A 27412-nucleotide genomic window follows, 5' to 3' on the forward strand; every position below is an offset into this window, starting at 1 on the left:
AGCAGAAACTCATGGGCATCGTTTAATCGGAAGTCAAGAAGGGATGCGAGTTATCGAAGGCACTGATTTAGCGGGAAGAGGAGCAGCAATAGCTATGGGACCTAAAGGAGGTAATANGACTGCCCTGTTTTCGAGAACTTGTTCGAGTTCTGTCAAATTTATGCTGGTGGCACAATAGGTACTTTAAGTCGATCTCATACCTTATTTATTGCATCTAGGTTGTCTCTCTCTTTTTATCCATTCTTGTAGATGCTGCCCGAAGATTGAATCATCAACTCTGTGACATTGCTATAAACTGGGCTGGTGGTTTACACCATGCTAAGAAGTGTGAGGCATCTGGCTTTTGCTATATCAATGACTTGGTCCTGGGCATTTTGGAGCTTCTAAAGTACCATGCAAGAGTTCTCTACATTGATATAGATGTTCATCATGGAGATGGAGTTGAAGAAGCTTTTTATTTCACAGACAGGTTAGTGCTGGTCTGATTTGAAAAGTTCAGACATTTATGTAAAATGTCATTCTGTTGTTGTAAGTTTATAATTCTTGACAGCTTGTTTTTATTTAAAGCTTTTTAGTTAAGAAAAAAAAAGCAGGTTGCTTTTAATGAATTTGTACAACTGGGCATAAAATTGAAATTTTACTGCATATATTAATAGGGTGATGACCGTAAGTTTTCACAAGTACGGAGATATGTTCTTCCCTGGAACAGGCAATGTTAAGGTAATCGTTTTTTGGCAGATTGTTGGTTTAGTGAACTCATGCTATATTTACTGTTCTAGTTTGGTTTTCCCTTTGTAATTTGTTCTGGTGTAAATGTGGTGTTTTTGTCATATTAATTGTTCTTTGGAAATTTCAAGTCAAAATCTTTATGAAGATTTTGTATATTGTAATTGTCTCTCTAACCTAGTTCAGTGGGAGGTCCTCTATTTTGTTCTTTCAATGTTTCTTATGATAGTGAGATTGATAATCTTCCCCTTCGTTAAAAGGACATAGGTGAAAGGGAAGGAAAGTATTACGCCATCAATGTCCCTCTCAAGGATGGAATTGACGATGCTAGCTTTACTCGACTTTTTAAAACGGTGAGTTATTGGCCTTGTGTACACCTGCAGTTGTTGATAATTTATACATCATAGTTTCGATTTTACTTGTTTCCTTGCTGCATTTACTTGCTTAGATAATTGCTAAGGTTGTTGAAACATATCTACCGGGTGTTATTGTTCTTCAATGTGGAGCTGATTCATTGGCTGGTGATCGCTTAGGGTGTTTCAATCTCTCCATTGAAGGTACTGACTTTCGTGCATGCTTAATATTCTTTCTTTTGTTTTGGAAGTATTTTTTTGGAAATAAGTTTTCTCTTTGATCTTACAAGAATCAGTAACAGAATCTAGCTCATAGATATGATGTTTTACTAAAGAAGCCACTTTTTGGTATTTAAATCAGTTTATAGTAATCCGATCCTTATAGTTTATGCATATGTTTTTCCCCCTTTAATGGGATCTGATTGGATCTTCACTCAGTAGTTTTTTTTTCCCCCAACAGGGCACTCTGAATGTGTGAAGTTCGTGAAGAAATTTAACTTGCCTCTATTGGTATGTGTGGAAAATCAACATTTTTTCTTGTTAGTAGTATAATTCAGGAATCAAATGTTTTCTATCTTGCAGGTAACTGGGGGTGGAGGATACACCAAAGAAAATGTGGCTCGCTGTTGGACGGTTGAAACTGGGGTTCTCTTAGACACCGAACTTTCAAATGGTTTGTTCTGTTGTATTGAGCCTTTCATCAAGTTTTGGATCTCGGTCTTTATGTAGTACTGTTTGTGAATCATAGAATTACTCTAGAAGTTTAAGTCGAAGAACACTTTATGATTTTTAGTGCCAGTTTACAAGAGCATTTGGCAGAAATATGTATCAAGCGTTGCTGTTGTTTAGCATGGTAGAGGTTTATATCAATTTAAAGATAGACATGTATAAGCATGGGCTATGTTGTCCATTTAGGAGTCCTTGACTTTATGTTAGTTAGTATTGAGTCAATCTGCCTTGATGGTACTGGCGTGATTCTTTCTTATCCTAATTGTAACTGAAGATGTCGGGAGATGAGACTGGTGGTGGAAATCAAATTATATTTTACTAAATTGTCACTCTAATAGATGCTTCATGAATCTGCAACCGTCTAACTAAACCTAGTATTGTTTACAACATTTGGTGTCTTGAAACTATAGTTTCACGGTAAACCGCAAAAACAGAGTACATATGTCAGCAAGTTGCAATAGCAGGCATGCTATTGATCCAGTTATCTGGAACTAAGACTCTGTAGGGCCTTCTTTATATATTCTTGTGTTGGTTCAATAAATTTTTAATGGGAGCATTCACTTTTTATATAGACTAGGTCCAGCAGTTAGCATGGGCCATTATTCAAGGATATTTAACTGCAGTTATTTTTTATTCATCTTCCAAAACCGGCCATCTTATTTGCAACTAAAGACATTTCTTTTGCAGAAATTCCAGAGAATGAGTATAGCGAATATTTTTCCCCGGATTATTCTCTAAAGATCCAGAATGCAAATATGGTAATGAACATTCCTTCTAGATTCTCTTGCAATATGAGATTTTTCTGTCGTAGAAATTTTTTATGGTAGATTGGATAAATATGGATACGGATATGGATATAGCACGATATTGATATGGCAATACAGAATTCTAAAACTCTTATGATAAGATGCAAGATTGAAGTTACAGTGATTGTTTAGCATGTTATTCAAATATTTTTTTGTTGTTTGAGCATGCCATATAAATCAATCTTCACATCTTTTAACTGTTCATTTAATAATGGAGCAGGAAAATTTGAATAGCAAGACATATCTAAGTTCAATCAAAGTGCAAGTTCTGGAAAGTCTACGGTGCATACAGCATGCTCCTGGAGTTCAGATGCAAGAGGCGAGTATATTTTTCCCATGAGATTTGACTTTTTAGTTGTGGTTTTATTGATTTTATTGTAAATGATTGTTTTCATATATTTCGAGTGTTTTGGTGTTTTCCGAAGGTTTCTGTAGTCAATGAGTCTCTGAAAACCTGTAGCTACATATATTGTACTAATTGCATACGTTCTTTCAAAGTAAGCATGTGAAAAGACATTTCTAACAATACTTTTGTACGATCAACTTGCCTCTGAGAGGGCATTTCTAGAAAGAAAACCATCTGGTACTTAAGTTTTCTGTATCTTTTTCATATGTCAGATATGTAAATTGGTAGAACCAACAATGTTTTGCTTGTTAAAATATGGCCAAATGAAGTAAGGTTAATTCTTTATTAATGCTCTGGTGTAGTTTCCTGATGGACAACGGTCAGTCATTAAAACCTTGAATGGTAAATGATGTTGAGTGGGGTTCATCACAAAGTTAAATCTATCCTTGCAAGGGCTAGCTAAACCACAATAGATTTCCAACTCTTTTCTTTTTTCTTTTTTTTGTTTGAAAATGAAGGGGGCCTTCCCTGTTAATGTTAATATTGAATGCCATCCACTCGTATAATTTGTTTCGGATTTAGTGAAGAGTACAGCTAGGATATATGGGTTTTATACTCCTGTACTTATTCTAAATGCTTTTCTGCAGCTCGGAACGAGTATTAAATGTGCACTGGTGTTTGAATTGTGAATAATGTAGGCCACTTTATAAATCTTTTTGGTGAAATTTCTCATCTTGATGTTCACAAGTGCTAAGGTGATATCTTATTGTTAATACTGAACCTTTCATTGTAATTCATTTTTTCCCATGTCCATCATTCTGTCCTCTCGTGCTCAAGGCTTTATTAGATGTTTAACAGTGCACGATGCGGAACCTTTCATTGTAATTCATTTTTTTCCCATGTCCGTCATTTTGTCCTCTCGTGCTCAAGGCTTTATCAGATGTTTAGAAGTGCACCATCATGATTTTTTCCTATCATAAATCTCCTAAATGAATTTGGAGGTTCAAAATTGGTTTAATTTCGTGATTCTCTTTACAAGCAAAAATGATGGCTGTCATGGACTTAAATTTATCTTGCTGCAATAATATTTAGATTTTGGCCGTGAAGGAATGGCATAAATTGATTGCAATTATCTCTCTCTCTCTCTCTCTCTCTCTGCCTAAGTGTTACGTACTTCTTGCTATACACTTGCTATACAAATTTACAGGTTCTCCAGATTTTTATATCCCAATTTTGACGAAGATGAGAGAATCCTGATGAACGTGTTGATCGTAAGTGGAATACTCTAGACATTAGTTTTTATTGCATGAAACTTAGAAGCATAATTTATTTTATTTAGAATCTTTTTGTGTTAACTTCACTTAGAGCTAGAAATTAAGTTACTGAACTCCATTATTGTTGTGTCTAACTCCAATTTTTTTCTTCAAATGTTATTTAGAGCACACACAAGACAGAAAAATTCAGAGAGAATGATGAGTACTATGATGGCGACAATGATAATGATCGTGACATGGAGATGGCTAGTAAGTTAGGATCATTCTTGCTCTGCTATGGTGAATCAGTTTATTGCTCTTTGTACTGATGTACCACTGATTTCTTTGTAGGGTTAATCATTTGTGAAGCTAGGTGTTTTCAAATTGGTTCCTGATTTAATCATAGTTATGGTATTTCGCAAGAGTACTGGAGTTGCGTTAATGCCCTTTTCTTTCCTTTCCTTTTTTTTCCGCATGTAGAGCCAATTTTGTGAATCAATCGTTCGTACAAAGTCCTGTTTTTGGCATCTTGGGCGCTCTTGCAGGGTCTTCGCAGGTTGAGTTAACATACGTAGGATGTCTCACAGGGTCAGTTTTGGGCGAATTTTTAAAAATTTGAATTGAATTCGACTATCAAATTCGAAATTCGAACACAAATTTGAATTGATGGATTTTAAATTAATATCCAAGTCCGAATTCGATCAAAATCGGAACCCCAATCCAGATTAGAACCCAAAATAATTATTTTTCTTTACAATATTTTAAAATATATTTTATTAAATTTAAAATTTAAAATATAATTTAAATACAACATCAAACATTTATATATAGAGAGAGAGATAGTCTTCTCTCTATCATAGTACCGTTTTGATTTTAGGATGTTCAAATCAACGATCTGATTTAGGTTATTTAAAGTTTTTAGAAATAAAATTTTATATTTTTCGCATAGTTTATTTATGATTAAGCTATTTTAAAATTATTAATTTTAATGCTATTATGGCGATTTTGAGTTTAACGGTGTAGAAGAATCTAATTTCTTCTAATTTTGATAGAAAATATTTTAAAACTATCTAGATTAAGGTTAATATTATCTTGGATTTAAAAGTCCTATGCTCAAATTTTAAAGATTATTCAATTTTCAACCATCTATTTTGACATATTTATTTACTAAGTAAACGATGTCGAAAAAAATTAGTTTTATTCCTAAAATCTCTATACTTGATCATATTTAATGGTGTAGATCGTTAATTTGAATACTCTAAGATCGAAAACAAGACTATAGTACCGAGCTCGGTATTATAGATATATAGTAGCCTAATTATATATATATATATATATATATATATATATATATAGAGTCCGGCTACTATACTCTTATGAGTACGATCGCTCTCGTACTCAAAAATTGTTTTCGATGATAGAGCATGAAGGCTTCTGTGTTTTTAAACTGTTTTTGATGATGTAACTTTCAAATCGACGATCGGCTCTGTTAGATTTGATTTAGTGTATTTGAACAATCTAGAAAATAAATTTTGTAATTTTTTGATATTATTTATCTAGTGATCCAAAGGATTCAAAATTAACGGTTGAAAATAAAAATGTCACAGAAAGTTATTATGTAGTACTAAATTTTTCGATCAAAAATATTGATCTTGTTATAGATAGTATAAAAAATTTTCTATCAAAATTTAATCCGATTTGAATATTTTTACACTGTTAAATTTGCAAACGGTATACATTAACTATTAAAAATGATTGATTTTGAATTCTTTCGATCATTAGGTAAATAATATCGAAAATTTACAAAAATTATTTTCTAAATATTTCAAATAAGCCAGATCAAATCTAACGGAGTTAATCGTTTATTCAAAAGTCTCATCATCGAAAACGACTTAAGAGTATGAGAAATCTCAGTCAAAGCCAAAAAAAAAACAGAAAAGAAAAAACGAAGAAGGCTGTACCATAATACACTGTCAAAATTATTAGAGATCTGTGAATTTCTCAGAATGCAAAGGCCTAATTATAGTGTAAAAACTGTTCAGAGTAAAAACTGTTCATCTTCAGCAACATTTGATATGTGCAACATAATCCAAGCAATCAACGTACAGCACAAGCGACATAGAAAATCAGAATACTTAACAAAGAAACTGCACTCTAACCTCCAAACTCTACCTCCAAGATCTTCCTTTCTGTTACAAGTGGTTCGCATAATTATCGCGAATCCTCTTATAGTCATCTGCTGTACAATTATCCCAAGTATCACCTGATAAAGCAACTTAAATCATCTAGCTGCCACCTTCTTGATTGCTATTCCTGCTTTCTTCTTCTCTGTAAATAAACGGAAAGATTTAGGTAGAGTCACACCTTATCATATATTTAGCATTTCTTTGACCACATATGAATTCTGAAGTTCTAGTTCCAAATGATCTACCAGCGTTGTTTGTGTTACACTGTTACATAAAAAACCGCAGGCCCTTATTCCATCCGCTTTGAACCCTTTATTCCACCCACTTTGAAGAGTTCGCCAAGCAACTATACAACTTTGAAGCCAAGGAATATAAAGTGTCATAAAAGGTACCCCATAATTGTGGCTAAAATTAATCAAAAGTAACAGGAAGGAACATTACCTTGCACAACGAAGCAGCAGCTTTGGCATAAGGACATTCAGTTTCAATTATCCCTGCATACATGTCTGATCTCGACATATCTCTAACCACTACTTAGGCCCAACGCTCCAGGCATGCAGAAAATAATAGTAAAGTTTATTTTTTTGAGGGCCGAAAGCAGCTAAGATTAGATTTTCCATTCATAATGTTGAAGTGATGTTCCAAGGAATCTAACATACAGAAGAGAATGTCTCAAGCTCTTTATAAATAAATTAAAAAGTAAATAATAAAGTTCTAATTGACCAATACTGGCATATTGAACAAGGTTTATAGAGGGCAGAACCTAATTAATAGGATAAATAAAGGTTGGGAAACTAATTAACAAATGAGAATTGGTGAATATTTATATCCTTCTCTTAAATCATCTTCATATTATTAACAAAGAAAGGACACTTACTGTGATATAAGGATCTACATTTACAGCAACGCCTATCAATTACAACAATAAGAACGTAAAGTTGGACTAGCCACCAACCATATACGCTTTTTGAAGCAGGAAAGGGGAGAAAAAAAAAAAAGGAGACATAACTAGAAAAGCTCAAACTCCACATCCTCTCCATTAGTCCTGAAATCCAGACACTTACCTTCCTTTTTCTTGTGAAGTGGGAGTGCAGTCCCAAAATCGTAGCTATTTGGTGGCTCAGGAGGTGCAGCACATCGTATCAATGCCCAGTTTAGCCCTTCAAAAAATGGATGCTGCTTAATCTCAGCTGCCCCTCTAACTGATCCCAGCCTATTCTCTGGATCCTTTACTAGCAACCCTCTGATTAAATCCCTAGCATGAGAGCTAACAGATGGGTTCCCAGGAAATTTAAGGCTCTCAGAGACCACATTACCCAATGTTTCCTCGTTCCCAGGTCCTTTAAATGGCGTCCTACCAAAGAGTAATTCATAAAGAAAGATCCCAAAGGTCCACCAATCCACAGCACTTCCATGCCCATCTCCTCTTATTATCTCGGGTGCAAGATATTCATGGGTACCAACAAATGAATTAGATCGTGCATCGGTAGGCTCCACAACAAGTTGAGGAAGCAGATTTATTTGGTTTGCTAAGTTGGGTTTAGGTTTGCGGGTTTTGGATGAAGAGGATACTACACGAGGAGTGAAGCAAGAGACCTGAACCCAAGATGGTTGAAGGCAGAGAGGATCGATGCAGCTATTTTCCAAACAAGGTCCTGATAACCTCTTAGTGTGGTCTTCTGTGCCGAGGGATGAGGACCTAAAAAGTGTTGGGCTTACAGAGCATCTGAGAGAAAGGTCAAAGTCTGAAAGCATGATGTGGCCATCTTCGCGAACAAGTATGTTCTCTGGTTTGAGGTCACGGTAAATCACCCCTAACATGTGTAGATACTCCAAAGCTAAGAGAACTTCTGCAACATAAAACCTGAAAAGTAATTGCACTCAATAAGAGTAGTGGTTTTTGTATATGTCAACATGCTATACAAGATATTCAAGCAGATGATGTGACTATTAGCATCCCTAAGTCCAGTGAAACAAATTATGCTTACTCAATCCGTAACAAAGATTACTGGACAAAGAGCCGCAAGAGAATTGGAACCTTTTCAGAGACAGGCAAAACTGTTACTCAAAACATTTTGAATGGTATGCTAAATCAGAATGTAGTGTATTTGGGAATTGTGCAAGGGAAAACAAAGATAAATAAAGGAAAGTTGATGAGACAACCAACCAGAGAGCTGTTTCATAAGTATACATTAGTTTCATATTAAATTTAAAGCAAAAAAGACTAAGCTGACTAACTCAAACCAGCATGAAACTTTTATTTACTATTCAAATGACAAATGGTATTCGAAAACCATCTAGGACACCAAGTCTAATTGTTCTGATCATGTAGCTCCAGAGTGTAGTTTTTCTTTATAAATTTATACACTTAGATAGAGTTTCAAGTCTTAGAGAACTTTGCCACCAAAATTACCTATTCCAAGAATAGAGGGTAGAGAGCATTACCACCAAAAATGTCAAAGTACCTATTACTTGCCAGTAGGTCTTTCCACTTCATGAAAAAAACCGTAAGCACAAAAAGTAACAAAGAACTAAAAGCAATAACAATGTAGTCTGATTTAAAAGGAAAGCTAGAATTCAAATAATCAGGAAAGATTAATTCATCGATAGACATCTCCTAAAGGGTACTATTCAGTTGAAATTACCTACCTAGCAGCTGGCTCAGAGAAACTCCTGCCAGGTTGTTTCTGCCGTAGGACATGCAGGTCACCGCCTGGGCAGTACTCCATAACTAAGCACGAGAGGTTGTCTGTTGTGAAGTGGGAATAAAGAGTTGGAAGGAATGGATGATCTAGCATTTGCAGTATCTCCCTTTCAGTTTGAGCTCTCAACATCTTTTTTCTGCTAATCAGGAAATCAATATCCATAACTTTCAGAGCGAATAAGCAATCTAAGCCAATCAGCTCAGCCAAATAAACAGTCCCGATATCTCCACAACCAAGTCTCTTGAGGAGCTTAAAGTTCTTCAACCCTAAGCTTCCATGTTGCATCACCATCCGACGGATAGCTACCCACCTCACATCTTTTGACATGTGGGGCCTACTGCCATTACCACTTAAGCCACTATGGCTTTCATCACTCATACTTGTGCTGCTGCTGTAATCTCCAATGCTACTTTTAGAACTCTGGGAGCATTCCCCTTTTTCTTTTGGTCTCGAGCATTTGCTCGTTTTTTCACCAACAGCTCTACCACCATTGCAGCTGTTTGGACTCAAAGCAGGTTTGCTGCCACCACAGTTGGTTTTCTCCGTACCTACAGAGCCCACAGGGTTCGTACTGATAGAGGGAGGAGAAATGGATTCCTTTCGAAGCTCTGGTTTAGATATATTAGGATGAGATTTAGATTTATTGACTTCACCATTTGTGCAGGTATTAGGTGCTGAAGCAGGTTCCGGTTTCACTTTCTTCTTGACACAGGTCTTGTTCCGAATCACTGGCTTTACCAGATGTGGACTTGCAATAGACTTGCTTGGGCCAACCACTGCCCGGGAACTAGCAACAGAAGTTTCCGAAACAGCTTTTCCTTTCTTTTCAGTTTTTACTTCAACAAATGGAATGATGCTTGTTTTTGTTGATGTATTACTGATGATGTCTTGGATTCTGACCTTTGAGACCTTGGTGGAGGTAGAAGGTGCAGAATGAAAAGAATTAGCTGTACTTTGATGGTCCGATCCCAAATTGTGCAGTTGACTTGATTCGATTGTCCTTTTAGAAGTATTATTTGTAGCTTTTTCAGGCACAATTGATATTTCTATCAGATTGCCTTTTTTATCACCATGCACTTGATCAGATTCACTTGTTTGGACTACCATGGAAGCATAGAGCTTTTTAATTGTCCCAGCTTCAGAAAAACCAGATGATCCAATTGGCTTTGACAATCTCTTCATGGCAGCCATCTCGGAAGCCTGGGAAATGCATAACCTTCTCAGGGCCTGTTTCAATGTTACAGATTCAGAAATGCCAATCCCAGATGCACGAGGGGTCCCAATATTAATTGTCTTCTTGCAGGTATTCTTCTGCAAAAAGTCAATAGTTGATTCAGAAGGACCTAGAACCCTAGACGACATCCGAAGGTCAATTGCCTTAAGAAGCCGGTCGAGATCATCTTCCACAGGATTATCATGTGACTTACCACATCGATCCTCTGCTTTCACCTTAACACGCAGCAGATTGGAACCTCTAGACTGAAACCAATTCAATTCTTCATTTGATTCAACAATCTCAGAAGTAAAACCAGGTGATTCCATTTCTAAGGTGGCTTAACCAAGCAATTAAACGGACCACTCAAATGGTTAGAGGAAAAGTTCAATGGCTAGCCCATTTACGAGGAAGTCAACTAATTGCAAAACAATATGAGACTCCATTCCATAAGTATCTCATTCAGGCTCACTGTATGTAGTACTTAGAAGGCCTGCATAACAAGTTTACTATATCAAAATGTAACACCATCCTGTACAATCAAACTGCAGTTCATTCTGACAGAAGGGGAAAAAAAAAAAAAAAAAGCTAGAAATGATAACTTAGTTATGTGATATCCACATAAGAAAAACAAAAGTTATATTATATACCAGTGCAAGTATCATTTGATCCACAGGGCATGAATAAAGAGAAGGAATGACAAACTGTATAATATCACGCTCATTGTGCTCACTTTTTAATCTAAAAATGGCAGAAGAACTCACGAGTCAGAATGAGTGCAATTAGAGCATAATTTTCAATCAACTTGAACGAAGAGAACCATTATAGAAGAGAACCATTATAGCTAGACGTCAACCTTCATTAGGTACACAACAAAAAGTCTACTAGGCGAGTGAAATCTAACCAAACTGAGCTGCATTATGCAAATTGATAAAACAACAAATCATGTATAAAGTACAGTCTCAAGGCAGAGTTCAAATTCAAGATTCCGGTTGAGCTATCAAAAGCAATGAACAGCACTCATCTATACAAATGAATAAGACATTCCTCAGTATTAAAAATAGTATTGCTGCCACACACTAGAGCAAGATTAGGAAAACACTGATACTATTCACCATAGGAACCAGAAATCACTGCAATATACATTAATCGGATTTCTAGCAATTTCACGCATCTTCTTCTGTTGTTGCTACCTTTCATAGCCACAATCCTACTAACTTGTAGCTCGTTACGCGAAAAGAATAAATCTTCAAACTATAAAACAAAACGGTCAACTTAATTAACTAAGAGAGGAAGTAAAAAAGAAATTAACCCTCATTGATCGAACGAAATTACCCCAGAGAGCTGGTCGACCGATCTAATACACGGAAATTATGTATGAAAATTCTAAAAATTCAGCATAATTTCACGAAGCAAGTTATAAAAAAAAAAACAACAACAACAACAACCAAAGCACTTTCACCAAATATTACCTCACCTTGCAGCAAAAACACGCAAAAAAACCCCAAAAATAAATAAATAAATAAATAAATCGGCAAACGACTAAACCCTAGCAATGGAAACTAGCAGAAGAGCTCTAAGAACTCGATGTTGCAGAGAAAGAGGTGGAGGGAGAGAGCCATTACCGGGGAAAGAGGATCGGAGCGGAGAAGCGAACCGATTCAAAAAGAGCTCGTTCTACGAAGGAGCGTCCTTTCACGGGAGTGGATCGGAGGAGGGTGAGAGATGAGGAATTAATTAGGGTTAGGGTTGAGAGGTGGAGGAGGAGTGGGGGAGAGAGAGAGGCGGAGAGAAATGCACATCACGAGAAGTAGCACCTCCGCTTCTGAACTACCTGATGAAAATTAAATAAGTACAAGAGATTCAGAAAATTTAAATGGGAAAAAAAAAAAATGAATGAAACGGGTGACGAGTGATGGTGGAATTTGAATAATTATGTTTATTATTAATATTAAATATTTGTTAGTAAAAAAGAGAATCGAGTGTGATTAGAGTACTAACTTGTTAAGTAAACAAATCTAAGTAGCAGGATATATAATAGGCTGTTACGAAAAAGAGGCAAAGATGAAGCGACATGAGACACGCCCGCGCTCCTCCACTCCGCAGAAATATGGCGATGCTCATAATTACGGGCCCCACAGAATGGACCCACGTCAGCTTCTCCGCATCGCTGGAGACGCTGTGTTAAGAAAGAAGAGAAAGAAGGCCTGAGGTTTCAGCAAAACTACAACCAGTGCCACTTGAGGCTTTTTTTTTTTTCTTTTTTTCCTTTTTTTTCTTTTTTTCAATCATGGCAATGAACGTTGCAAGATTATTCACACTCACACTCACAATTAATAAAACTTTTTTTAAAAAAAAATTTGCTAGTAGACTAATCTTAGCTTTAAAATCTTTCAGCATATATTATTAATGATATATAAAAAGTACCAATAGTAATAGACTATACTATGGGACTATAATCTGGACAATAGAACATAGTGATTCGAAAATGAATTCTTTCAATTAGGCATACTTGACAATATGCGATTGCAACTAAAAAGTTAAAACTAAGCAACGCTACCATTAATTATTGTTGTTATTTCATCAATAAATGATACGAGATCCGAGGGATTTGCGAATCTTTGTAACTGTAATTGTAACTACAACTGCGTCTGCAAGACCCGTAAAATCGACCCACAATCCTGAAAGCTTACAGGTGGATGGGACCCAACCTGGTACTGAGTCAGTGATTCTTGCATTAAGTAACGTGCTCCAGGGACAACCATTTAACCCCACCTCTGCAATCTCTCATCATTTATTAGTGAAAGGTTTTAATTTTTAAAAAGNAAATCGACCCACAATCCTGAAAGCTTACAGGTGGATGGGACCCAACCTGGTACTGAGTCAGTGATTCTTGCATTAAGTAACGTGCTCCAGGGACAACCATTTAACCCCACCTCTGCAATCTCTCATCATTTATTAGTGAAAGGTTTTAATTTTTAAAAAGGCTAGGTGGGGGATGGGGAATTAGATTTCTCATAAATATTTCTCATTTTTCTGGGATTAACTAGAAAAAGCTAATTACAAAAGTTTTAAATCCTAATTTCGATCAGGTTGATCTTATCTCCGGAGTAATTTTTTAGCTAAGATATCTCTCAAAAAAATAAAAAAACTAGCTAACAAAAGGTTTAGCTTTAAGCAAGGTTTGCTTCAGAAAATCTTTACCTCCGAAATAGTGAAAACTATTTATAGCAAAAATTTTATTCTTCTTAATATTTTGTTGCGTTTAGCTAGTTATAGTGTGAATATTAGATAAGATTAAAGCAATAATCGTGAGAATGACGCGTCTCATCAGAGCATAGCGCATGGCATCAGTACTTTGGGAGTAGCTGGAAGCAAAATGTTTTGCTTGTGAGAGTCCAGACGTCGATCCATTATGAAATTCCCCGAGTTTCATCTTTTAGTTGTCAAAGAATTGGTTGAAGTAGAGCTACTCACGCTGGTTCTTTATCTCTATATTAGAGAGGGGAGGGCTCTACGTAAATCCGATGTGGAGATTGGGAGCAACGCACGTGGCAATTAGTACGTGTTTTGTGCACAAACCAATATTTAAGTAGGGTAGTGCATATTTTATATTTGTGAGAGGGTGGCGGAGTGGTGACAGTTAGCAGATGAAGATCTTAGAAAGAAATCGCAAAGTAGCACGTGTGATGCTTTGAAATGTGAGAGTTAGGACGCGCGCCAGAAAAAGATAGTTCGCAAAAACTATAGAATGCAATCACAGCGGAGACAAGCTATGTAGTTTCAGTCCAGGAATTTATTGGCATTGACCATGGGGGGACCTTTCAGCTGATGTACGAAACTTCCAAATCGCCATCCAACTCCATGTTAAAGCTCTTTTGTAGCAGCAGTACTGCTATCTAAATCGAATTATTTAAAAACGTTACTTCATCACATGCATGGGACCTGCTTCATTAAAATTCTCTCAAGTCTTCTTTGCTGAAGCAGCATGCAACAACAGTGTTAAATTGAAATATTTGCCCGCATGCTTCAGTAGCTCGCTTTCCATCTTTAATAACTACCTACCTTTTAGAATTGAAAAGTAATTGTGAACTTTATTCAAAGAGTAGAAATTTGAGAAGCGATATTGTAAAGTTCAGATCTATTCTGCTGAACAATATTATTCATCTTGATTTATAATATACAATTAACAAAAGAATGGAAATACAATATATGGAAATTCTATACATGGAAAGTAATTCGAAAAATAACCATATTCTTTGACATTCTTCCTTGGTGATATGCCAATCAAATATTTTTCTTCCTTCTACGGCGATCAAATAATCAGGATCTTCTTTCTATGGTGACCAATCAATCAGGAATTCTAACAGTAATTTTAGAAGTTAGGCCAAATAGGAATAAGACATCGCACAGATATCATATATGTGCAGCAACATCTTTTGGTTGTAATCTTTGTGAGAAAAGCTAGAATTAGAAAGCATAAATATAAAACATCAGATCTACGGCGTGCACACTAGCTTTGCAACTAAAATAATAGCACAATCAATAACATCCAACAACAGAAGGTGAATCAGCTCATATATCAAATATATTATAAAGGATATGAACCAAATATATCTTTAGCCCCAGTTACTGCTTGAGTTTTTTGGTCCAACTAATACAACAAGATTTTTTCCATTAAACAAATGATTTGGAACTATGTATTAATTAGACAGCATCGAGAGTTGTGAAGAAACAGTCAAACAGTAATATACAAGACACGATATATCCAGCCAAATTTCCTACTCTGCTCAACTCCCACCAATTCGACAATAAGGACTCCCTAGTAAATTAATCCACCATTTACGGAGCTAAATTAACACGTCTTTGAATCTAATGCACACGCCTTTTGAAGTATGAACTTTGAACTATTCCGTATGTCCTACATTGTGGGACACAAGGGGAGGAGGAGACGAGCACCCAATAGGACGCTCTTACTTTCTTGGCCCTGTCCCCCTTAGGCTACCTAATCAATGTACGAGCATTTCATTTCAATGGATAGACACGAACATTTTCTGACTCTTATAAAGTTATATTAAAAAAACTATGCTGTGGGTCCCTGTAAAAGATTTTCTGTGACAATAGATCATAACCTATCGTGCAGCATTTGAGTCTTTCTTTCTTTTTCTTTTTTTTTAATCCTTTTTAAGGATAGTTGCTGTAATGGCAAGCTTACAAGAGACCTTAGACTGCATGTATATACCAATTAAAAAATATAATTTTTATATTTTATATGCTAACTCATTAATGTTTTATGAAAGAAAATATTATATTGGGAGATTTTCAGAGATGATAAATTATTTGTTTCGCTTATTTTTAATTACAAATAAATTCAGCTAAAAATATGAAGTAATTAAATTTTGAATACCATCTCGTATTTTTAGTTAATTATGCTAGATAAGATCAGTGATGTACAGTAGCATGGTTTAAAGTTAACCATGATATATTAGTCCTTCGCCTTCTTTTACCTCATTGCTACGTAAAATGTTCGGTGGATGTTGTGTCTTGATAGTACGATTGGTTTTTCAACAGGAAATATTTGCGTGAGATGTCGCCCTAAGAGGCATAGGCCAGCAGGTCTGTCGACCATTTTGGTGGAGCAAAAAGAAAAGCTGCCTAAAAAGTTTCCCTGTAGGTATAAGGCAGGTTGATAGATAGGGAGGTTATTGTGTCCACGGGCTTTCTTCTAAAAATATATATAAAAAAAAAAAAGAAAAATAAAAAATTGATAGGCAAAGCAGAGACAGATATTATGAGAAAGACATGGATTAGTAATGAACAATAATTAAAAGGTTTAAAATAAGGTTGTGATATCCACAAAGTAGGAGTTGAAATAAATAGCAAATAGTTGTTTTTTTTTATTTATTTTTTCCTCCCAAGTCCTCCTAAATTGGGATTAAATTGGGATTTTAAACCCGCACGCTCAGGAAATCCCAATGGCTTGGCAAGGTGGATTTATGCAAACTGAACCCAAACCTCGTTGGAGTTCAATTCGGGTTGGAACCGAAGACCTCAACATTCAGAACATAATGTTTTATCCGCCTCTATGCACTGTATAATATTTGACTGGGTTCAATTAATGCACTAAGATAAGCATAATCACATAATTTAAACAGTAAAATTCCAAGTAGATTTTTTTTTTTTTTTTGTTGCAATAGATTAATTACAGATCATTTAGTACGATATTTACTAACGACAAAGCAGTAAAGCATTGAAACAATTTCAAAAAAAATAATTTCAAAAAAAAAAGGCTGAGACAGGGCCATTCTTTCACTTTTCGAAAACAAAAAAAGGGTCATTTTTTCACAACGTAAGCAGCAGATAATACTGCTTACAATAATGAGATCAGCCACGCTTTGTACTTAGATGGTGCGGGATCCTTGCATTGTAGCTTTCATGGACGAGAATCTTTACATGGCTTTTACATTCACCCTCCACATCCATCGGTCCCCAAAAAAAAGAAAAAGAAAAACTATCATGCAATAAAATTGTTGGACACCACTACCGGATGTCTAAGACAGAGACTCGCAACTCACTTTTTTTTTTTCCTCTTTTTTTTTTTTCTTATAATAAAAAATTGCTCCACCACAATTGGAGAATGAATAATGTTGGCTTTGAAAACAAAAGGAGTACAAAAGGAGTGTTAGGTTGCTCAAAACGAACTCATTTTGCAGTCATGAGCCAACATCACGTACTGGGAGGATCCATATCTTACTGCACCTTCAAAAGAGTCATAAATATCTTTGACAATGAAACTGCCACAAGAATTTACTGAAGGCATATAAAGAAAGTTTCAGCAGCCTGCACTGTGCTTGGTCTTAGAGACGCACTAACGTAGCTAAAAGTACAACAACATCCATTTTATTTTGGATGTGAATGTCCGATCACCCAGTGTGAAAGAATTTTCTGGGAGAACCCATCTGCTTCGTTGGATCCAAATACCAGGCCGAACATGGGACCACCGCCAAGATGGAATAGGCTGTGCATTTTGGATGAGCGGCCCGGCCCAGCATAAGAAGCTAACTTAGGAAATTTCCATAACGAGCATCACAGAATTAAATCACATGGCTCTACATCTAAATTTCTAAGGCCTGACATTTTCTTCACATCCAAACTCACCATTATTAGATACAATAATACTTCCTTTCCCAAATCTGGATCCAAATCCTGTTACCCCTGGCAAAAGTTTCAATGTTTAGCTATCCTATTCCTTTGACTAATTAGAAGAGTGACACCTAACTAAGGAGACAACATTATCGCTAACCTTTATTAGTAGCTTCGCTCTACGTAATTAAATGCTACGAGGGATTTGAACAATTTCTTCCTTATATCAACTTGCAACTTCTAAAAAGAACTCATAAATATGCTTATGACAAACTCATCATGAAATGCATAATTAAGTTGATTTGGGAAAACCGTGTATTTCCAAATTTACATCAACTCATCATGAAATGCATAATTTAGTTGATTTGGAAAAACCGTGTATTTCCAAATTTACATCATCTTGTTGCTTCTTCAGTAAAGCATCCAAACTTTCAACTCGTCAATTTCAATTTTCAGCAAACAGTTTTATCAAAGCCTATTCTAAATGGATGAATATCCTGCATCACATTGATAAATTGGCAGAACATTCCCTGTTCCACGGGTAATTCTGTCAAATTCTTTTCTGTCTACCCCCTACATGAGAAGAAATCACCAATGAACCATCAAGAGCAAACCTTGTCATCTAATTAGCATCAGAAAATCATTCTGATGTGATTATCACAGGAATACATCAGTACATATATTAGCTGTACACGAACAAACAGAAGAGGATAATTCCCAACCAATCTAATCGTTACTTGGTTACCGGATTTGAGGATATCGTTAAGCATATTTCCGTCAAGTCAAACTCACTCAACACGAATGAAGCAGACGCCGCTTTTGGGATCCCAATCAAACTACTCTTTATTGGTCCTCGAGGATAATATTAAACATATAATGACAAGTATCATTCATCAAGAAAAACTTCAGGCCTGCAGATTGCAAGATGGCGAGACAAAATACACCGGTCCTAGTTGTAAGGATGTTCAAAAATTAAGGCAGATTAAGGTTTAGAACTCAGAACACCATTGTTACTCGTGCAGTTTTATGGCTCAGTTACATCAGCAACGGAGAAAGATACCTGGGATGACTTTTTTGTATGCAAAAAGATTAACTGAAGCGTCCCTAGTATTAGAACAAGAATGCCTTAACATGTTTAAAGATAAGCATCGGCTGACAACAAAAAAGAAAAAAAAAAAAACGTCCAGATCATATTTTAACTAAGGATTTGAAAAGCTTCCACTAACTAGAATGCTATGATGGAAGGAAGGCACTTCACTTAGGATACCCTCAGTGGAACTACAATACGATGAAACATGATTGGCTTTCCATCATATTACAAATACAAGAACAAAAGGAGTACTATTACCTAATAAGAACCGTATAAACCTTCAACTTGGTAGTAGACGTGCTTATGTAGAACAGAAAATTACCACCTCTTTCTCACTAGTAAAATGGATCAGCTTCGAAATGTAAGTCCTTTCATATGTTAGTACATTCATCGTCTCTTGTTAACTATGACATGGAGTCCGTGGAATGAGACTACATTGCACAGGCGATATACATTACAGCAAGTAAATGAAGGGAAAAATTAAAAGGCAGCATCTAGGGTCGAAAATAATCAACACTAATACCCATATACAATGCTAGCAGAGAGGTTGAATTTCGTAGGCAAATCGNCTCATTCTATATATATATATATATATATATATATATATATATATATATATATATATATATATATATATATATATATATATATATATATATATTAAGAATTTGAAGACGGTGTGATAGTAAGTTTCTTTTCCTTGTACAACAATGTCCTTTGAAAGAAGAACCCTGCATCTAAACGAAGCTTGCAAATAGTAGTAATTAGTAATACGCTAATTACCGAGAGTGAAAAAGCTGAGATAAAAATGTTTAACAGTACTACAAGCTCGTTTAAAGTTAATTGAAAATCCTACAGCACGGCAAAAATGAATCCGCAAGCCTGACCTCTAACAGCAGCAGTATTGAGCGGGCGGGCGAGTTCAAGGTGGCGTGATTGTCCGTGTTCGGAGGTTGAGGCTCTCTTTCACCTCCAACGGGTTTGTGGACTGATTCCTGATCCTCCTGATCTTGGGGCTAGAGAGGGCCTTGTGCGCGAACCCGTAGAGGCGGAGCACCTGGTTATCGGCAAAATTGAACGCCCTCTCCATACTAGTAAGGCACCTCTCCACCGGGTAATCCCCGTAGCTACCGCAGGGCTTGCACCCGACGAAGTGGGTTACGAAGGGCCACCTCTCGTCTCCGAGCCCCGGGTGGTGCTTCGCCATCATGTCCTCGTACTTGTCCACCAACCCGGCCCAGAATCCGTGGAGGTAGTACGAATTCTCGACGAAGAGCTTGGCGACCCACCTGTCCTGCTGCGACACCAGGAGGTAGATGAGAGCGGACTGGTCGTCGGCCTCGAACGCCGGGCGCCCCTCGAGGCTGGCGGTGAGGACCCTGCCGGCCTCGTCGCGGATCGGACCCTTGGGGCCCATGGGGGCCCACGCGTCGAGGAGGTCGAGCGACCACTGGCAATTGCGGAGGAGGAAGCTGCCGGTGTTGAGCGCGATCCAGGAGTGCTTCTCGAAGAGGAGGTCCGGGTAGCCGTGGATGACGAGGTTGTGCTTGTCGTAGCGGGACAGCGGGATCTCGAAGGCCAGGTCGGTGAAGAGCGCGTCGCTGTCCATCCACCAGATCCACTCCACCTCCGGGTGGGAGAGCATGAGGCGCCGGATCAGCGGGAGCTTGGCCCAGTACCCGGCGAGCTCGCGGTCGAGGTGGGCCATGTTGTACACGATCTCGATCCCGTGGAGGCGACAGTAGTCGATCTTGTTCTTCGTAGCTTTCAAGAGGTAGTGGTCGCCGATGGGGTTGTCGCAGGGATTGGGCGGGGATCCGGTGACGAGGAGGATCCTCGGCTTGCCCGCGGCGGTTCGCCGGGGGAACCCAGGGTTTCGGCTCAGCCAGACGCGGCGCTGCTCGTCCCAGTCGGAGATCTTGGGGCCCAGCGTGTAGTTGGCGGCGGACGCGGAGGTGGAGTTGAGAGGGGAGGTAGATTGGAGGAGGCGGCGGTCATCGTCGTCGTCGTCGGGGTCGGAGTCGGAGCGGATCTCGCGGAGGATGCGCTCGATGTCCTCGACGACCTTGGCCTCGGCCTCGGCCTCAGCCTCGGCCTCGGCGGGGGAGGAGCCGCCGAGGTTGCCGACGCCGATGGTGCCGCGGAGAACGAGGATGGTGACGAAGCCGCACAGCACCGTGATCTTCAGGTTGTTCAACGTCTTCTGGACCTGGCGCCCCCGCGGGATCCGCGACCGCGCCGCGCCGCTCGGGAGCCCGCCCCGCTCCCGACCAGAACCGCCGCCCCCTTTGAGCCCAGTCCCGTCTTCGCCCATGGCCCCTCCTCTTCTCCTCCTCCTGCTCCTGCTTCTGCTGCTTCTACTGGTTTTTGTTTGCTAAAGCAGGACTTTTCCTTTAACGTGGGTCCAAGACGACTCGAACGAAGTGAGTTAGGACTTGGGTGAATGGATAGATGGATGGATGGGGACGTGGGATCGAGTTGAGGCCGGTGCACACAGCGTCAGGTAGGACTAGGAGGAGGCCTTTTATTTTATTTTATTTTATTTTAAGTTTTAAGGGGAAGAGGGAAAGGTCGGCAGCAGGTTCCGAGTCCGAGGAGAAGGAACAGGAGAGAGGGATTGGGGTCGGAAGGGGTGCGTGGCATCATCGCGTTGATTTAAGACCTGCGCTGGCTGTTTTCGTACTCAGGAATCATTTGTTTAGAAGAACGTAGTGGATTCGTGCCGTAGGAATACGTGATAAAGAAACAAAAATTAAAATTAAATGAGCCGTTGACCATTGCGTACTAAACTACAATCTCAAAAAATCTTAAAAATTAAAAATTAAAAATTAAAAATTAAAATATACTATTTACAGAATATATGATGTATAAATAAATAGATGGTAATAATTTGCATTTACTTCTCAAATATATATAAAAGAGATAATTGCCTATATACCCCTCATGCGTCTGAAAATATCCGATTTACTTTTTTTTTCTTTCTAAAATGTCCCTCATATGTTCCACCGTTATTCCAACATACCCCCGCAGTTATCCCCCTGTTAGCTTAACCCGGGTTAAACATGGGTTAAATATATACTAGAGTTAAAACCTATATAAAATACATATTTTACCCCTAACTTATTATGCCAATTCCTTAAGTTATCCTCTTTCTCTCCCAAAGTCCCAACTTGATCGCCGGCTCCTCTGCCTCCATCTCGCCGACTCCCGCTGCCGGCGGGGCGGAAGCGGCGGCGCCTCCTGAGCACGGAGAGCGGGTTCTTCGCCCTCGCCAAGGCCTTCGCCGTAGGCGTCATCCTCGTCACGGGCTTCGTCTACATGCTCCACGACGTTGAGGCCGCGCTCACTGACCCCTGCCTCCTCCGCTTCCCCTGGCGCTGCTTCCCCTTCTCCGGCTTTGTCGCCATGGCCGTCGCCCTCGCCACCCTCGTCCTCGACTTCCTCGCCATCCAGTTCTACGAGCGCAAGCACCACGCCGCTACCGCCGCCGAGACCGACGCCACGGCAGAGGACGACAAGGGGCGCTCCATCGCCACGGCGGCGCTGGAGCCACCCGTGGACGAGGACGAGGACGAGGGCTCCGCCAAGGGCGGCGACACGGTGCACATCATCAGTATGCGCGCGCACGCGGCGGCCCACGGCCACAGCCACCACCATCACGGCCACGCCCACGGCCACGCGCACGAGGACGGGGACGAGGGCCAGGTCTCCTCGCACGTGCGCCACATCGTCGCCCCCCAAGTGCTCGATAAAGTCTAAACCACCCCTATTAGCCTTACATATCATCCTGTCACTAATGACAATTATTAAGTAATTAGCGCTTAATTATTTAATAACTATGTTCCTGTAAATCAATTGTCGTGTTTTCTGATGATAATAATAATAATAATAACTAATAGATTTATTCATATAGTATTTTATTTTTATATAGAAATATTATTATATAATATTTTATTTATAAATTTGTAATTATTTATTAATATTTTTAAATATATAACTCTTATATATTATTAATATAAGTTTATTATAATTTTAAATATAATTTGAATCTATTATTAATATCTCTAATAATAATATATATAGTATAATACCGAATTTTTAAAAAATTATTATAAAATTTATTTTTGATCCCGAATTTTTAATTGCTGTGAACGTATAATACCTGTATAATCACATATCCGAATAACTGCCGAGTCCGTTTTTTAGCCGTATTTTTCAACGAATTTAGAAAATTAAAAGACGAATTTTACCGAATTATATCCGTATCGAATTTTTGCGAATTCGAATTAACTAACTATGCTCTAGCTACAAGGTTGGTTTAATGCGATCGATCTCGACAGTGCTAATTAATTAATTTATATTTGAAGGGCAAATAGAAAATATTTGCTATATAAGGATATATAAGAAAAGTTAGTTACGGTAGAAGGGTATATTGGAATGGACAAATGGTAATTTTACAAAAATACGGCAGCTCATAACGGAGCTTAACTCCCGGGTATATTAGAAAGACTTGGAATGGGATATATTAGAAGACTTGGAATGTAAGAAGGGTATTTTCAATATTAGCCTTTTAAGAGGGGTATATAAGAAAACCGGGAATTTTCGGATATATAGGCAATTGCCCCTATATAAATATATAAATTTAGTATTACTGTCCCTCTAGAGACTGTAATTCTGCAAAAGTTTTTATGATTACTCGAGACATACTATAGTAGAAAAGGAAGGGGTGTTTGGCCTAATTTTAAAAAGTGCTTTTAGGCTAAAAAGTAATTTTTGACTTATAGAGCGTTTGACAACTAACTTTTAAAATCTGATTCTGTTTTTTGAATCAGAAAATGATTTTGAAGACCCAAAATCAGAATCAGAAAAAAGCTGTCTCTTGAAATTTGATTCTGATTTTGAATAAAACTTCAAATTTTTATTTTATTTTAATTTCAATATTTAGTTTAAATTTATTTTAATTTTTAATTTTCAGATTCAAATTTTAAATTTCAAATTCAAATTCAAATTCAAATTCAAAGTTTAAATTTTAAATTTCAAATTTCAAATTATAATTTTTAATTTCAAATAATAAATTTAAATTTTTAAAATTTAAATTTTAAATATTCAAATTTTAATTTTAAACTTTAAATATTCAAATTTTAAATTTTAAATTTTAAATATTCAAATTTTAAATTTTAAATTTTAAATATTCAAAATTTAAATTTTAAATTTTAAATTTTAAATTTAAAAATTTAAATTTTAAATTTTAAATATTCAAATTTAAATTTTAAATTTTAAATTTCATAATTATTTTAAATTTTAAATTTTAAATTTTAAATTTTAAATTTTAAATTTCATAATTATTTTAAATTTTAAATTTTAATTTTAAAATTTAAATTTTAAAATTTAAATATGTTTTTAAATATTAATATTTTAATTTTATTTTCATAATTATTTATATTTTTACATTTAAATTTTAAAATTTAAAATTTAAATTCTAAATTTAAAGTTTGAAATTTTAATTTTAATTTATATTTTATATATTAAATTTTATGTTTTAAAATTCATAATTATATATATTTTTAAATTTATATTTATATTTTTAATTTTTAAATTTCACAACTATTTTAATTTTAAAGTTTAAATTTTAAATTATTTTATATTAAATATCAAATTTTAAATTTTGTACAATTTGAAATTAAATTTTAATTTTAATTCAAATTTAAAATTTCATTTAAATTATTTTAAAATAAAATTAGTAAAATATTAATTTATGCAAACATCAAAAAAAAATTGCAAACAGTTTTCAAAATCACTTCAGAAAATCACTTTTATCTAAACTCTGTCAACGTTCTACAGCTTTTTACCAAAATCAATTCTCCAAACCAAAATCACCTTTTTCAGAAATTACTTTTTCAGAAGCTAGCCAAACAGCCCGAACTGTCGTCAGTTGCTCAAAAAAAAAAAAAAAATCCAACAGTTGACATTCTCATTTACTCATATTGACCATGATTTAATAAAATCATAATGATTGGAATATAATCTAAAAAAAAAAAAAGAAGAAAAAGGGCAAAAAAAAAAAAAAGAGGTCGGCTACAGAGTTTGGCGCTGAGTAGTCCAGGCACAGCGCCGAAGGCCCGCCATTCCATGCGAATCAACCATGAATTCTCTAGAAACCTGTGGGACCCATAATTTCCACAGAATACGTGTTATCCTGTTTTTTTAACGATTGTTGTGAGGCGAGAACTTCACGGGTCTGAGACTCGCACTTGGTTCGCCCCGACCGGCATCTCCGCTGCGACGCATCATCTCCTTCCCTCGTCCGTCCTCACAAATCCGTGCTCTATCGAGGGTATGAAACCCTAACCCTAACCCTAACCTCAATTTGTGCCATAAGTGGTTCCCCAGCCCTAGTTCTACTTGTTTGCTCAGAACTCGACCCTCTCGCAGCAGATTCTTCCACCCGAAACCCTAGCCCCTCTTTTGTTCTTCGCGTATAAGTTCACCGTCACAGATCTCGATTATTAAGGTTTTCTTAGCTTCAAATCACTCAACAATTCTTATCCTTCAATTTTTATCTATCTTGCCCTACTGATGCGGTTCTTCGTTGCGGTGCATTTACTTGCTTCTTTCGCTTGGATTGCTGCTTGCGATTCTGTAAAATAAATTCTTTCCACGCCTTGAGTTATGCTTATTAGTCGTTTAGACTTGTTTCGTTCAAATTTAAGCAACCAAGTTCGCGTCATACTGGGATTGATTTTATGTGTTTTATTACCCGGCTTTTGGGAAAACATACTCCCTCCGAAATAGTTTGGCTCATCTACGCCGCATTCATCTGTTTATTTGTCTCTGTCCCGCATTGTATTTAGTTCGTCGAAAGTGAGTCCTCTTAGGTTTAATGCTCTTCTTCGGAACCTATCTCCACTGTAAGTTCTATCATTGTTTGCTTACTTATCTATATTAATATTCTTTTTTGGAAAGTGGAGGAGAAAAGAATGATTTATTATAAATAAATTGGATTTAAAACCTTCCCAAGTTCAAAGAATGATGGAGTTTTAGAAGTCCAGTTGGTAAGTGTAATAAAATTTTGGCATCCTAGAATTTTCACCAAATTTTCTTTTTTTATGTATTTTTCTTTTTTATTTTCATGCAACGTATTCCGTGCCTGTTAAACTGCCACTGCTTAGCTATCTATGTTTCAACAAACATTTGAAAAATTGGAAGGACCGTAGAATGTATGTTAACCCATGTACTAATGTGCAACTAATTTTAATGGAAAAAGGAAGGACAAGCATTTACTCCATGACTTGAGATGTGACGTCGTGGGCAATAACAGCAACAGTTTGCATCAGAAGTGATCTAGAGTAATACTTATTCTTATACAATAAGCAAAACTCTTATAATATATCTTTTGTGTTGCTTGTCAATGTGGCAGCATTTGCTATCTGGAAATCTAAGGTGGGAAGCACTTGTCCTCTAAGCACCATGCCTAAAATAAAGACGAGCAGGGTGAAATATCCAGAAGGATGGGAGCTTATTGAGCCTACACTTCGTGAATTAGAAGCAAAAATGAGAGAAGGTCAGTGATTTCATATATTTACTTCCCTTTACAAAAAGACCATGTTTTCGATGTTTACCTGTATGTTATTCTGAGCAGCTGAAAATGATCCACATGATGGGAAGAGAAAATGCGAAGCACTTTGGCCTATATTTCGAATTGCACATCAGAAGAGCCGTTACATATATGACCTTTACCATAGGAGGAAGGAGATATCAAAGGAATTGTATGAATTCTGCCTCGATCAGGGCTATGCAGACCGTAATCTAATTGCAAAATGGAAAAAGGTAAGCATCTTAGTCTATTTCTAAATCATCCTAAAGGTTTTTTTTAACCCATCTTTTTATATTTTCGAAGTTTTGTACTTACATCTCATATGTCAATACTCAACCTGCGGTGAACTTCTTGAGGGAACATGTTTCTTTACTTACATTCTGCGCTTTTATTACTTGATTAATGCATATAAATATGCAAATTATATTGAAAAGAAAAAAAATCTTTGTTGTGCTTCTAGCAAGTAGTTTTATATTGCAATACTGCTCTTTGTTGATGTATAATATTGGTGTTTGTTTCTTATTCCTTCAGTTTTCTCTTTATTTTTTATCAAACTTATTTTTTTTTTAGTTGTGCTTTTTTATTGTCATCTGAATTGCCTGTTTTGTTTTGTCGTTACTTTACATCATCTGATAATTTTTGTTCCCTTAACCATATACAGCCGGGCTACGAGCGCCTTTGCTGCCTTCGCTGCATGCAGACACGAGATCACAACTTTACAACCACGTGTGTCTGTAGGGTTCCTAAACATCTCAGGGAAGAAAAGGTTATTGAATGCGTTCATTGTGGATGTGGAGGATGTGCTAGTGGTGACTAAGTATTGTACTAAATCACATTTATTATGTTTCTGCATCTCTTTGTTGACAGGATAACCATTATCTAATGCTTATTATGTAATACTTTTATGTGTTGGCGTTATTTGTTGCTGCGTGCTTTCTGCTTGGGCCTTGGGGTGGTTTATGTTATGTGACGTCATAGACTGGATGCATTGTTAATTTGATTTGTTTCTTGTTCCCTGCCCCCAGCACCCTCTCTCTCTCTCTCTCTCTCTCTCTCTCTCTCCTGTCATTGGTCTTTGTGTTCGGGATGGGTGACTAAGAATCCTTCAAGCTCGTTTACCAGGAATTCAAGAATATACGGTCAGAACGTTGATCTTGATTTTTTTTATATATATATATATATATATATAAATCTTTGTTGGTACGTTTGTGTCTTTCCTGCATAGTATACCTTGTGAAGTGTTAGTAAGGAATTGTTTTAACGAGGAC

General features: G+C 36.9%; 4 protein-coding genes and 1 long non-coding RNA gene across 7 annotated transcripts; 3 read left to right on the forward strand and 2 right to left on the reverse strand.

The window, feature by feature from the left end:
• Positions 118 to 10138, forward strand: LOC109722890 (histone deacetylase 9-like; the record flags this gene model as incomplete). The annotated part of the gene is given in 15 exon segments (XM_020251069.1): positions 118 to 178; positions 250 to 469; positions 657 to 720; positions 987 to 1079; positions 1175 to 1283; positions 1540 to 1589; positions 1662 to 1752; positions 2496 to 2566; positions 2835 to 2937; positions 4168 to 4189; positions 4191 to 4231; positions 4399 to 4430; positions 4432 to 4483; positions 9601 to 9668; positions 9769 to 10138. Coding segments are annotated over 15 exon segments (1350 nt in total), but the record flags the coding sequence as incomplete, so codon positions are not given.
• LOC109722891 lies at positions 6170 to 12424 on the reverse strand. The gene is made up of 5 exons (XR_002219571.1): positions 12319 to 12424; positions 11943 to 12151; positions 6841 to 7049; positions 6645 to 6753; positions 6170 to 6541 (listed from the first exon to the last, which is right to left on the reverse strand). It is a non-coding gene; the product is annotated as an uncharacterized LOC109722891 (long non-coding RNA).
• On the reverse strand, positions 19231 to 21150 carry LOC109723557 (probable glycosyltransferase 2). The gene has a single exon (XM_020251982.1). It carries the CDS (start codon positions 20862 to 20864, stop codon positions 19473 to 19475), a length of 1392 nt encoding a protein of 463 aa, XP_020107571.1. The 5' UTR covers positions 20865 to 21150; the 3' UTR covers positions 19231 to 19472.
• LOC109723288 (zinc transporter 10-like) lies at positions 21869 to 22309 on the forward strand. Its single transcript, XM_020251613.1, has one exon. The coding sequence runs from the start codon at positions 21869 to 21871 to the stop codon at positions 22307 to 22309; it is 441 nt and encodes a 146-aa protein (XP_020107202.1).
• LOC109722967 (protein BUD31 homolog 2-like) lies at positions 24747 to 27146 on the forward strand. Of its 3 annotated transcripts, none has more exons than XM_020251140.1 (4): positions 24747 to 24884; positions 25968 to 26111; positions 26190 to 26377; positions 26806 to 27146. In XM_020251140.1, the coding sequence occupies exons 2-4, from the start codon at positions 26018 to 26020 to the stop codon at positions 26959 to 26961; spliced, it is 438 nt and encodes a 145-aa protein (XP_020106729.1). In that variant the 5' UTR covers positions 24747 to 24884; positions 25968 to 26017; the 3' UTR covers positions 26962 to 27146. The 3 variants fall into 3 exon arrangements, with proteins under 3 accessions (XP_020106729.1, XP_020106731.1, XP_020106730.1); XM_020251142.1 differs by having other exon boundaries at positions 24759 to 24884; positions 25991 to 26111; XM_020251141.1 differs by lacking the exon at positions 24747 to 24884 and adding an exon at positions 24909 to 25061.

This window comes from Ananas comosus, linkage group 17 (genome assembly GCF_001540865.1).
Source record: "Ananas comosus cultivar F153 linkage group 17, ASM154086v1, whole genome shotgun sequence".
NCBI classification, from domain to species: Eukaryota; Viridiplantae; Streptophyta; class Magnoliopsida; order Poales; family Bromeliaceae; genus Ananas; species Ananas comosus.

Excerpts from the sequence above, each read along its gene's own strand:
- LOC109722967 (XM_020251140.1), top strand. The coding sequence starts at position 26,018 with ATGCCTAAAATAAAGACGAGCAGGGTGAAATATCCAGAAGGATGGGAG. Across the intron at positions 26,112-26,189 it reads AGAAGCAAAAATGAGAGAAG|CTGAAAATGATCCACATGAT; the intron begins GTCAGTGATTTC and ends TATTCTGAGCAG. Across the intron at positions 26,378-26,805 it reads TAATTGCAAAATGGAAAAAG|CCGGGCTACGAGCGCCTTTG; the intron begins GTAAGCATCTTA and ends AACCATATACAG.
- LOC109723557 (XM_020251982.1), bottom strand. The coding sequence starts at position 20,864 with ATGGGCGAAGACGGGACTGGGCTCAAAGGGGGCGGCGGTTCTGGTCGG.
- LOC109723288 (XM_020251613.1), top strand. The coding sequence starts at position 21,869 with ATGCTCCACGACGTTGAGGCCGCGCTCACTGACCCCTGCCTCCTCCGC.